General features: G+C 34.7%; 1 protein-coding gene across 4 annotated transcripts in view; it reads left to right on the top strand.

Annotated features, from left to right (window-relative positions):
* thoc2 (THO complex 2) overlaps nucleotides 1-12410 on the top strand; it is a 94906-nt gene that overhangs the window by 72167 nt on the left and 10329 nt on the right. The window contains exons 29-33 of one of the 4 annotated variants that reach the window (XR_015506640.1): nucleotides 1450-1637; nucleotides 7008-7110; nucleotides 8076-8452; nucleotides 9174-9232; nucleotides 9695-10508. Coding sequence is in view for 2 of the 4 variants with exons in the window: in XM_087280268.1 (XP_087136394.1) it covers nucleotides 1450-1637; nucleotides 7008-7110; nucleotides 8076-8452; nucleotides 9174-9232; nucleotides 10473-10508 (763 nt within the window). In the remaining 2 variants the exon portion in view is untranslated. Of the gene's footprint in view, nucleotides 1-1449; nucleotides 1638-7007; nucleotides 7111-8075; nucleotides 8453-9173; nucleotides 9233-9694; nucleotides 10509-12410 lie in introns of those variants that run through there. The other 3 variants (XM_087280268.1, NM_001326547.1, XR_015506642.1) reach the window with 3 other exon arrangements.

Below are 12410 nucleotides of genomic sequence, written 5' to 3' on the forward strand. Positions count from 1 at the left end.
CAGTTAGACTGAAATAATATTCAGATGCTAATCATTTCTCAGCGGTGACATAGGGGGTTTTCACCATTTACAGGGGTTGTTGGTGATTTTAAAGCTGTTGTTATTTCTGTCCGAATCCAGAATGCAAGTTTACAGAGTTAATATTCCTTAGGAGTCACATCAGTTTTTATTTTATTTTTTTATTTTTTTATTTATCACTTGGTTTGAACAGTTCTTGTGGCTTAAAGTTGACGTTGTAGACCTAAGATGATTAGATGTACCTTCTAAATGAAGATCTTGTTTTGGTCACTTTATTTTAAGGTACAATTCCTGCTATTAACAAACCATTAAGGCATGTAACTCAGTTAAAGTACTAATTTGTTGCTCAGTAATAGTAAAGTATTATTTGAGTTTTAGGAATTTGTAGGATTAGGGATTGCATTAAGTACTAAAAAGCTATTATCTTATAAGCCAGAAGTTAATAGTAAAAATGGGTACCTAAACTAAAATGTTTACCTTATTTGTTGTTTACTTATTTTATTTTTTTAACAATCCTCTGTTCCTGTATGTGTTTTGTTCCTACCCCACTAGGATTTATCATTGCACCTTATCTTATTGAACTTATTGGCCATATTCTTTGTTTTTCTTTATAGACCCAATCAAAAAGAGAAAAATCCTTGTGTGAAAATCCAAAAACTTTTTAAAATACAGCAATTTATGCGTAGTCCACACTGCATGCTTTAGCTCTGCTTTTTCATTAACCAACAGGAGGCAAATAATTTTTATTAATTGGAGGCAAATAGGTGCTTGTTCATGCAACAGATAGTCACGCAGTGTGAATAGTCAAAGACACGATCTGAAAGAATCACTGACTTGTTACAGATGCCCAGGAAATATTTGACATGCTAAATATCTTGACCTTTTGATTATTCAAAATCATGCACTAAAATAAGTCCTGACTGAAAAAAAACATCAGTGATTGCATACAGCTAGTGATTGAGCATAATACAGAGCCGAGAGAAGTTCAGGAAGGACTATTGCAAAGGGACCATTTGCCATTCAATGCAGAAGTATAAAGTGTAGTTTATAGACCACAAAATCAGAAGTAATAATTCTTAAAATTAAATAAACAGAAGTAAAACCGAAAAATTTGCAGCTGCAGCACATCGCAAAATTTTTGACCTCAACTCTGATCTCATGTGTGATTTTAAGTTATTTTCATATAACTTTTTGTGCGTCTTTGAGTCGTACAGAATTGATAGTGATTGTTTCTGGAGCAGTGTGTATACAGTAACAACTGAATGCTTCTCCAGATAGTCATGCAATGTAAAAACAACGGTGATTCGACAACTCTGAAAATCACGCAGTGTGAACTTGGCATAAGATATGGAACACTGCCTTTTGTGGATTTTAAGCAATACACTTCATGTAACTGTATGCCTTGATTTTAACCATGTGTGTGACTTGCAGTTACTCAGGCCAATTGAAAGGCAGAAAAGTGCATATGGTGCCTGAAAATGAGTTCCACCACAAGGAGCAACCAGTACGCAGCACCACGACCGGCACTCTGCAAAATGGACCTGGGAATATAGGCAAGACTTCAACCACTACCGCTGCCAGTGCTGGAAAAACTGAGGATGGTGTCGTCGAGGACTCAGGTGACTTTAACCATTTTGAAATTGTCTAAGAATCTTGTGGGATTTATTTGGCATCTCAACTTGTTTGTCCATTTGAGAACATCTTGACACTTAATTAAAATCAAAACTATGGCTGTGATGTACAACATTTGCTGTGGGAATTGCCGTCCCAAGGAAGTAATTGCAATTACAGTGTTAATTAAGGTAAAACTAGCAGGGATATTAGGCAGAAATATCTCACACACTTTCATTAACACAGAAACAACGAACAATGGGAATCAGTCACAACAGCAAAGCAAGCCGTATGGCTTCAGGCTCTCCAGAAACTGATTCAGGTAGAGCAGCTGCTTTCTACTTGAATCAAAAGACTTATTAGGGTTAAAAACTTGAGTCTGAAGTTCTCCATTACTAAAGTGTTAATGTTGAGAGATCATGCGACATGTTTTATGAGATGGCTGCAGATCGTTAGAGCTCCTGGCATGCTTCCTAATTTAAGCAACAACAGGTTTTAACACTACATAGTTTCAATGAAAACGCTGTCACATGTCCTATAAACAAGATGGGGAATAACCAGAGGTTTGTGAATGGAGAGCTTTGTCTTGCCAAATCTTTTTTCTTTTATATCAGAAATTAGATGTGCATTCAAAGACGCTGTTTTGAACTCATTCACTATTCATCATTTGTCATTTAATATAGTCCAAGGATACAGTCTACTTGAAAATAGTTAATATTTCAGTCATATCTGTTAACATCAGATTTTTCTAGAGAACGTTTTAGCAGAAGCATTCTGTAGAAGTAGCATTAAAAGCACTAAAATTGTATTTAAAAAGAAGTGATATTGCTCGTTTTTTAATCAATTTTTATAGTTATTGCTTCCAGTGATGGCACAAAAAAAAAAACTAAAGGCTCTCATACTTCTTAAATGTAACCTCCCTTATGTTATTGAAAAATGTAGCAATGATAAGTCAGGTAGGTTAAGCTATTTTTGTACTAGCTTTTGGTAGGGATTCAAGATAAGAAAATAGCATTTGTTTCCATTCAATCAGTGGTTAACATAGCAGTTACTCTTAAATCAGTATGCACTTGGTATTGGAGGCAAGGGTGCCCTCTTTCTTGAGTGTTATTTGTTTTTGTTTTTATTATTATTATTATTATTTATTAGTAAACCAACAATGTGTCATGAGTTTTGGGAGAAAATTGCACTCTGAAATGGCTGGAAAATGTTTACCAGAGCAACAGGCTGTGCTCCTTATAGGCAAGGCAAGTTTATTTATATAACATATTTTTCATACACAGTGGCAATTCAAAGTGCTTTACATAAAAAGGAATAAAATAGACAAGTAAAAAGGAAATAAAATATTGACAAATAGTATAAAAACAGAATAAAATGTGTTTAAATAGGTTATAAAAGACTGAAAAAGAGGAAAGCATATTAGTGCGATCTGTGGAACGTAGCACAGTGCTCACTCAGCATAGGCACAGCTAAACGGATGTGTTTTAAGTTTTGATTTGAAAGTGCCTAATGTTGGAGCACATCTGATCCTTTCTGGAAGCTGATACCAGCAGCGGGAGAGTAGTAGCTGAAGGCTGATTCACCCTGCTTTGAATGAACTCTTGAAAATTCTAGTTTATGTGATCTTAAAGATCTAAGTGATCTGTTAGGTTTGTATTCAGTCAGCATATCTGTAATGTATTGCGGTCCTAGGCCATTTAATGATAAATAGACAAGGAATAATTCTTTAAAGTCTATCCTGAGTGTAAATAAAAGCCAGTGTAAAGACCTGAGGACAGGTGATATGTGGTCTGATTTTCTAGTTCTGGTCAGAGTCTTGGCAGCAGCGTTCTGGATGAGCTTCAACTGTCTTTTTGGGAAGGCCCGTGAGGAGTCTATTATAGTCATCCACCCTCCTGGTCATAAAAGCATGAACACGTTTCTCTAAATCCTCACTGGGGACAAAGCATCTATTGCTTGCAATATTTTTGAGTTGGTAGTATACAAATTTAGTTACTGCTTTGACATGACTATTGAAGCTCACATATTGAAGCTATATATATGATCATACTATAGTATTGAAGCTCATAAGCCATTATAAATGATGATTGTAGCTTAGGATTTACAGAACGACAAAGGAAGATCTGGTTTGCAGAGATGGCTCCATTCACATTCTCTTATAGTAGTGAGAGACATACTAGTTGTCGTAGTTTGGTAAAACAACCTCAGATAATATTATCAATGGCTTTTAATTGTAGGGCATCCTTGAGAAATGGAAAAGTTTTATATAAATATGTAACACCTTTGTGTTGTTGTTGTTATTGATTACTATTAAATTGTTCATTTAAACACTACAACTAATTAACTTTTATCTTGTTAGATATTTTATGTATATTTTAAGATTAAAAGATTTGTTTTAGGGATGTAAACTTTTTTTTGACAGTGTATTTCATGTTTAATTTTATATAGTTAAGGACCTTAAAGAATCAGCTAATATGTAAATGAAGCATAATAAAATAGCTGCTTATTATGCCTGCACTTCAAAAATGTGTGTTGATTCTCAATTAATTTACATAAAATTCTAAGTTGATTAAAGCAGAAGTAAAATAATCAAATCTCACAGATAGCTGGTAGGAACAGCCAACCTCCTCCTAAGTGTTTAAATTACTTGAGACTGTTGACAGTATGTGAATACAGATTGGCTGTTCTGAAGTGATTTTGAATGCTCAATGTCACGAAAGAGAACTGAAATGGGTTTGAGAGGGTCTGTTTGTGCTGAAGTTCTGTGTCAGTCAGCAAAGTGAGATTAATGAATATGCATTTAAGGCTAATTGCACTTGATAGCTTGGTAAAAGAAAGGGTAAGCACATTAAAAATATTTTTTGTGTTTGACAATTCTTAACTTCAATGAACCTTTTTCTCATGCGGTGTATTTACTGAATCCTTATATATATATATATATATATATATATATATATATATATATATATATATATATATATATATATATATATATATATATATATATATATATATATATATAATTTTATCAAATAAAAAATACTCCATATCCTGTTTTTACATGAGTTAGTAGCTCCATCTACTGGCAGTATGAAGATCCTTTGAAGCTACAGTATTCTGTAGTTTTTACATGGACAAATCATAACTGAAATGATTTATTGCTAATGTAGTAAAGTGATGCTTGCTATAATTCTGTTTACAGCTCATGGCAACGTTGCACATGCTCTTTGTTAGAATTAGAGAACTGCAATAATTAAATCATTACAAAAAATTGCAAAAAAAATGTCTGAAGGTTCAGCAGAAAAATATTTTAGGAAGTGTATAGGCTCTGAATGATTTAAGAACATATGTACAGTCACAGTATATTGCTAGCCTTCCATACTTTCATACATCAGTTGGCTCACAAAATGAGACAAACTGTGAGGAGACACAATTTTTTTACTTTGCAAAGTTAAAATGCAAAAAAATTAATAAACAAACAAAAGTAATTTAATGTCCTGCTATATATGCTCTTCATTATTTCATATACACATAACCTCAATTGATATCGTTATAAAGATAATCATGTTTATATAACACTATAAACGAGGAGGACTTCTTTCCTCCTCAAACCCAGGTCTGAATGCAGACAGTGGATAGCCATGCAGCAGGTCTCTTTCCTCTTGTCTATTCCAACCATTAACCCTGCCAGTAATCTAGAGGGTTTTAAACATAGGCAAACACAGCAGCACAGATATAGGCAACGTGTCTAAATGGAAATGAACTTAACTGATAAAAGACGAAGGGCCCTATCATACACCCGGCGCAGTGTGGCCAAGACGTGGCGCAATAGTCTTTTGGTAGTTTCAGCTTGGCGCAAGAGTGGTTTTGAGGCGTTGCGCTACGCTGTTTAAATAGCAAATGCATTAGCGCTCATTTGTGCGCCCATAGGCGTTCGGGTCTAAAAAGGAAGGCGTTCTGAGGCGTACGGTTGGCGCGTCGCTATTTTGAGACACTATAATAGATTTTTCATTAGACCAAAACTAACCCGGTCTGAACTCCGGCGGAGAGTTGCGCATCGCTTACGCACTGCTTAATATGCACAAGAGAGCAATAGGCAAATATCTTTACATATGAAAAAATGTAAATATTAAGGATATATATAGGATATAATGAGCATAGACATAGGATATAAATATAAAGGATTAAAATATTACGAAGCATATTATTTTCTAGCCTACATAAATATGAAAAATTACTGCTTTTATGTCTTCATCTCGGGAGGCTTTTTCAGTTCATTTATAACAATTTGCTTTTGCATAATGTTATTATTATCAGCAGTATTATTTAATATATCCATATTTGTATTTGTTTTATTAGAAACAAGCTTAGATTTGCCCACCTGTCAGGTTTTAGACCATATGGGGCATGGCAGGTGTATTTGGAAATAACTCAGTATTTTGACCACACTTGGTCATTATTGTTCATTTATTCGTTTGCTAGAAATTATAACTGAATTTAGAAATAGTTTTGAAACAAATCTTTGCATTTAACAAACGAAATTAATTATTTATAGGCTAATTTATGTCTGTGCGTAAAGGTTTCCCTATCCAAGAGCGAATGTGAAAGTAGTTCCATTATCTCTCATTCTTACGCAGTAGATGCTCTGTTTAACAGTTTTCTGTTGAAAAAACTGTCAACTGTTAACTGTTTGCTTGTGAAATGCTCATTTTTTCCACTTAGACTTACTTTGCGTCCTGTAAATAGCGAATGCGCTCTTGGCACGATGCAGCTGGGTCTTAAAGGGAATGGGAGATGAGACTCTGATTGGTTTATTCTCAAAACACACCAACTCATTAAGAAAATAAATTCAACCCTTTTAGCCCATGCGCCTTGGCGCAAAGCGCATTTTCCCGTCCGTAAATTAGCAAAAATGCGTTCTGACACGCCCTGAAAGCATTTGCGCCCTGCATTTTGCGCTCTGCGCATGGACCGTCAAAATAGAGCCCAAAGTCTGCCATTTTCCAATTCTCAAATACTCTCCCGACAAAAATGTTTGATGCAAACCAACAGCTTTGCTGTATCGGCCCTATCAGCATTGCGGTAAAAATCATGGAACAAACTTCGTGGATCATGAAAACAAACACATACAACCCTTCTTGAATGGCTAAATACTGCATACCGTATGTGGAATTTCGCCGATGTGGTCTCACAGGCACACAAAGGATTTTTAAAACTTCCTTTTGTGATCGCAGGATTATTCCTTGAATCAATAACCAATTCCATAAGTCTTTAACTGTTTTGCTTTGGCTTTATTGATTTTTAATCATTTCTGTCATGCTATACTTAATTGAGGTCTGTCCTTGTTTTATGTTCATGTTGGCTTTGGTCTGTTTCAGAGAAATCCAAGGACAAATCACAGGCAGCCCAAAAAACTGCCAGTAAAAACAGCACAACAGCCAATAAAGTGAGCAGCAGCAATGGAAGCAGCACGCCAAACAGGTACTGCACCCAAGGCCCGACTCCACACACTCCGCTGTGGCAGCCAGAATGATGTACTGTTCTCATCTCTTATATAATGTCATTAAAAGTTGAAGCCCCGGGGAGAGAAAGTTTAGCAGGGGCTTAATTCAAACTACTCTCCAAATGAAGCAATTCTTTATCAGAATCTACCTTTCTTATGAACTGTGTAATCAAATTGAACAGTGTTCCAGGCAAGAACCCACTTACAATTATATTAAACTGAGCAATTGTTGAGAGAAAATGTCTTGAAAGGAACAATCTCTGAAAGGCGTAGCTGTTACAGCACAATTGCACAATGGCCTGTCAATCTGGCTGTGTAAAACATTTTTTTGAAAGAAATACTGGGCGCTGGGATATCCAGGAAAGAAAGGTCCCAATTAATTTTCATTTAGGATTTGTGTGAATAAAATGAGATTGTAAATTGAGATGGTTTTTGAACCATTGTTCTTGCCGAATAGTGGCCAGGTCACTACAAGGTATACGTGTGTGTGGGTATATATAAATTAATAAATGTGTGTATGTATATATACATATGTATGTATTTGTTCCCAATGCATGACAAGACAACTGAATGTTTCAAATCCAGGCATTGTACAATTTAAAACTTTAACTTTTTATTTAATTTTTGGAAATAAAATCATTAATTGAAAAAAAAATTGAAGCCATATATTGGGTTGTAGTTAAAGTTCTATATAAAAAAATCACTTGTGTATTTTGATTGAATTGTGCATTTAGCATTTTAGCGTGTCAAAATTCAGAATTAATTGATTTTAATATATCAAGACTTTTTTTGAATATCTTGTATAAGTAGTTTTCTTTGTTAGTATATAATATATACAATAATAAATGGATGGATTAAGGCATCTGCTAAATGATTTACAAGCAAGAAACAATAAAGTTGAAAAACAGTATTCTATTTAATTGAATCCTTGATCTTTCCACAGCATGAAAGGGAGCAAAGAGAAGGAGGACAAAGAAAAGACCACAAAAGAGAAAAAGGAGAAAAAAGAAAAGAACCCAGGGAGCACTCCAGAGGCCAAGACAGGAGCGAAAGACAAGCAAAAGGAAGAAAGGTCTAAGGAAGAGAAGCCCATCGACAGCAAGGAGAAGACACCCAAGGCAGACAAGGACAAGAGGAAGGATGACAAGAAGGAAGAGAAGAGCAAAATCGACGGGAAATCCATTGAAAAAGATTGGTCCAAAGAACGTGATGCGTCCAGTGACAGCAAGACAAAGGAAAGCAGCAAGTTGGAGAAGAATGCTGGGGCTGGAAGCCTGAAGTCCCTTGTTCCCAGATCTGAAGGAGTTGAGTCTGAACGGGGTAAGACTGCTTTAATTGAATGAAAAGTATCTACCTGTGTTCTAAAATTAGTCTCAATATTAGGGATGCAGCAATACTTCACCGTGACTTCGTTCAGTGTTTGAAATGCTCAGTAAAAAAGGAAAAAGAACTCTACAGGCAAAATACTATATAAAATGAATACAATACAGCAGATATTTTCTAAATTAACATTGCTTCTCAGGTTTTTTATGTACTTAGCAGTACTTTTTAGTAAAAAATTTAAGCAAATAAAACACTGCATACTGCGTGTAATCCCTGTATATTAAATGTTAACCATTATTGAGCTAGCTATTCAGTCAAGAGCAGAGTGATTTCATTCTTTTTTATTTTTTATTTTTATTTTAGGGATTTTTTTCGAAACACTGCGAACAGGAATAAATGTTTTTAATTTAAGATGCGGCACATGAGAAAGTTACTGACAACACAATTTCCCAAATGTTTACATTCCAAGGCATAACCGATTGAATGCTCTTTAAGTCGGACAGATGGACATAATGATTGGTCATAATTGACTTTTTTTTATTGTTAAAAAGCAAGACTTTTGCATATTGAATCAAAAAGGGTTGTACCAATTGGTGCAATAATTTACCAAGTATTGCAGCAACCTTAATATATAGATTTTAGTTACTTTATATACATGTGTATATATACATATATATTCTTGATTTGAAGAGCTTCACAAGAATTATTCTCTCGGCAGAGCAAAAAAGACGAAAGCTCGACACTCACTCGTCGCCATCACACTCCTCTGCAGTTAAGGTTAGTATGGCCTGAGGAGAGCTGTGCACCTCTTTCCTCTTGTCCACTGTTGGAGATCACATGATTTCCAAACCTTCCTCGTCTCTCAGCATCACCCTTTGGAGTTTGAGAGAGGCCCCTGGAGCACAGCAGTTGTAAGAGAGCAGTGTGGGGCAGGATTTCTGCATCTTTTGGACTCTTTAGAATTTTTCACTTTTTTGGATTTTTTTATGATAAAGTTCCAAGGACTTGTTTTATCACATAATACATGATTTTTTTTTTTGCTGTTTTACATGGTAAAATAATCAACGCAAGTGCCTCAAGTTTTGCTTTTTGCATATTTTACACTTTTTAAGATTGTAAATATAATCTTATTTTTGTAAAAAAAAAAAAAAAAAAATTGAATCGTATCCTATTACTTCCTAATGAAAACAAAGTATGAAAAAAAATCTTTTTTTTTTTTTTTTCAAACTAAACACGAAGACCAGAATATTCACCCTGGAAGAAATCCCGAGCAAGTTAGACCACCTTCTCTGGCCGCGTCACCTGGAGGAGCTTCTAAAGTGTTTCCCTTGTTTTGCTTCGTAAGAGATCTGGGATCACCGACAACATTGTGCTTCTTCACCACCACTGCTTGCTTATTTTTCCCCCTCACTACAACTGGTTTGTTCTCTGCCTTGGAAGGGTTTTCGGAAGAGTTCCCCAGACATCCATGCAATCAGCAGAAGTCAACTTCAGTATTCAGACATTGGAGTGTTACCAAGCACTACATAAAGCGAAAGGCAACCTGGGCAAATAGTGTATACATGGCCTACCCAAAGGAATCTATCTGTCCGTAACCAGGAATCTTTTTCACTTTTTCATTTTATGAGCCAAAATCTTACCAAAGTGTACACAACCCCCTTCAATTCCCTTTATGTATGAATCCTAGCTCAGTGTAGCTTGTTTTACATCTTTATGAACTTTCTTAGTTACTTTAAAGAATGTATGTTCTAATTTAGACTAAAGATACAAGTTAAGACATTTTCCAATGATGCTCAGAAACGTTCTCCGAGTATGTAGGTTCATAGAGTCCAGTGCTCCCATAGGTTTATATAGTCCAGGCTCCCATAGTATAGTCTTTTCATCTCTAACTATGTGAAAGTTCTAGTCTTTGAAGGTCTTTATGGGGATGTGTTGAGTGACGGCCAGCCTCCCCATCCTTTCACCTGCTGTGTGACACCCACTCCAGCTCATCTGTAATCTCCGTTCATTCCTACAGGACAATCTCAACGACTTCAAGGACTCCACATTAAAGGTTTGGATCTTTTTTGTGTGTTTTTGAAGATTGTGAACTGCTCACCCAGAACAAACAATCATTGCAAATGCGTATTATGCTCAATTTTCTTATCTAGCGCAGCAATATAAGCTTTTTAAAAATGGCTAGAACTGTTGTATAATGATCATGTGTTTGAAATGAGTTGCATTTATTTGAACACTTCCTAAGTTGTCCTAATAAGGCCCTGTGATTAAGATATGGAGTACATGGAATTTGATGTGGAATACAGTCTTGATGTGTAATTTTGCAGTTTAATGCATAATATTTTTAGCAACATTAAAATAGGACTTTAAACATTCAAACAGAGCAGGGGTTCTCAACCTTTTTCACTTCGGGGCCCATCTCCTTCTCTGATCAATTTTTAAAGGCCCATTTGTCTGACATTTTCTGTTTGTCTAGAGAAAATACATATCTTAAACCTTCTTTTCATTAACCCTTGGGGTTGGCTCACGCGGATATGCATTTTAGTACACCAGTTTATAAAATACTGTCTTTTTTTATTGTATTGATGAGACAAACACAGATTTGAAAACTGTAAATTATCTAATTTTATTTGTATATATTCATAAATACAGTAAAGCAATGTTTAGTTTTTTTTAATCAAATTTAGTAAAGCAGACAGGGAGCGCTTTCTCTTTCTGAGTCTATTGTCAACATGCTTGACAAAAATATTTGCTTCACAGACCTGATAGAGTCATACCTGCATAAAATTTGAAATATGTACTTTTAAAAGAGCCAACTCCTGAAAACAAATGTTTTCTTGCTTAGTTTTTTGTATGGAAAGAGCCCAATGCAGAATACTTCCGGCAGTGCTCGTTAGTCCGCTAGTCAGTTCCTGCCACCAGCACAAATCATGATGACAGCCTCCTGAACTGGCAAACACCCACAAACAAAAACAGCAGTGCTGGGCAGAAAGTTTGTTTAATTTACGTTCTAAGGAACAACTATGAATTATGACCCATAATGACCGTTCAATTTTACCGTAATTGAACAAGTTAAACGTTTGAAAAGAGCTAACTAAGGCTGCAATTGTTTAGGCAAAAATATAAATAAAAGATTGGACATTTTTTTATTTTTATTTAAAGTAATCATGTTAGTTATTCTCATGATCAATATCATTTGGCTACTTCGGGCTAAGGGTCATTTAGAAATTATTGCATTATAGAAATGCTGGATCAGTGCACAAGACACAGTTTTTATTCAAACAGTGTTGCAAACACATTTTATACTATTTCAAAAATACAATTTTATAAAAAAAAGAAACATTACATCAATTCTAATTTAATTGTATAATAATCAAAATAATGACAATTTTGTTTATTTATATTTGGTTTAAATAAGTCTTTCTAAGTCTTACTTACTTACCTGATTTAGTGTTGTTTAGCTATATAGGCTTTTTTAAATTTGGAAAATAACTATATTTTCTATAAGAAATATTTCTAAAGTATAATTGTTTAACTGTACTTACAAGTTAATCTTAAATTATTTTGTGTGGAAGCTAAATATATTTTCAATAAACTAAAAACTTAAAGTTTGAAACTTAATTTGTCATCCTCCTCTTCCCTCTGTCTCCCATCATCTGTTTCTTCTCCCATATGAGCCATAAAGCTTTTAAGTGACTTAGAAATTTTTAATTAACATATATTTTTCCCTAAGTAAGATGATCTTCACGTAATTTTAAAGCAGAAACTCTAGGCTACAAGTACCAGTTTTTAAAAGTCTTGTGATCAAATATTCTATGTGTTTTTCATGGAGTTAATTTAGTGACTTCAAAATTTTTGTTTTTTCACTAACCACGCATAAACTTTTTGTTAAACATTAATATAAATGTTGCTCACATATTATTGTAGCCCAGTTTGTACTGTTTACAGTGTTATTAGA

This window comes from Danio rerio, chromosome 14 (genome assembly GCF_052040795.2).
Source record: "Danio rerio strain M-AB ecotype USA chromosome 14, GRCz13ab, whole genome shotgun sequence".
NCBI classification, from domain to species: domain Eukaryota; kingdom Metazoa; phylum Chordata; class Actinopteri; order Cypriniformes; family Danionidae; genus Danio; species Danio rerio.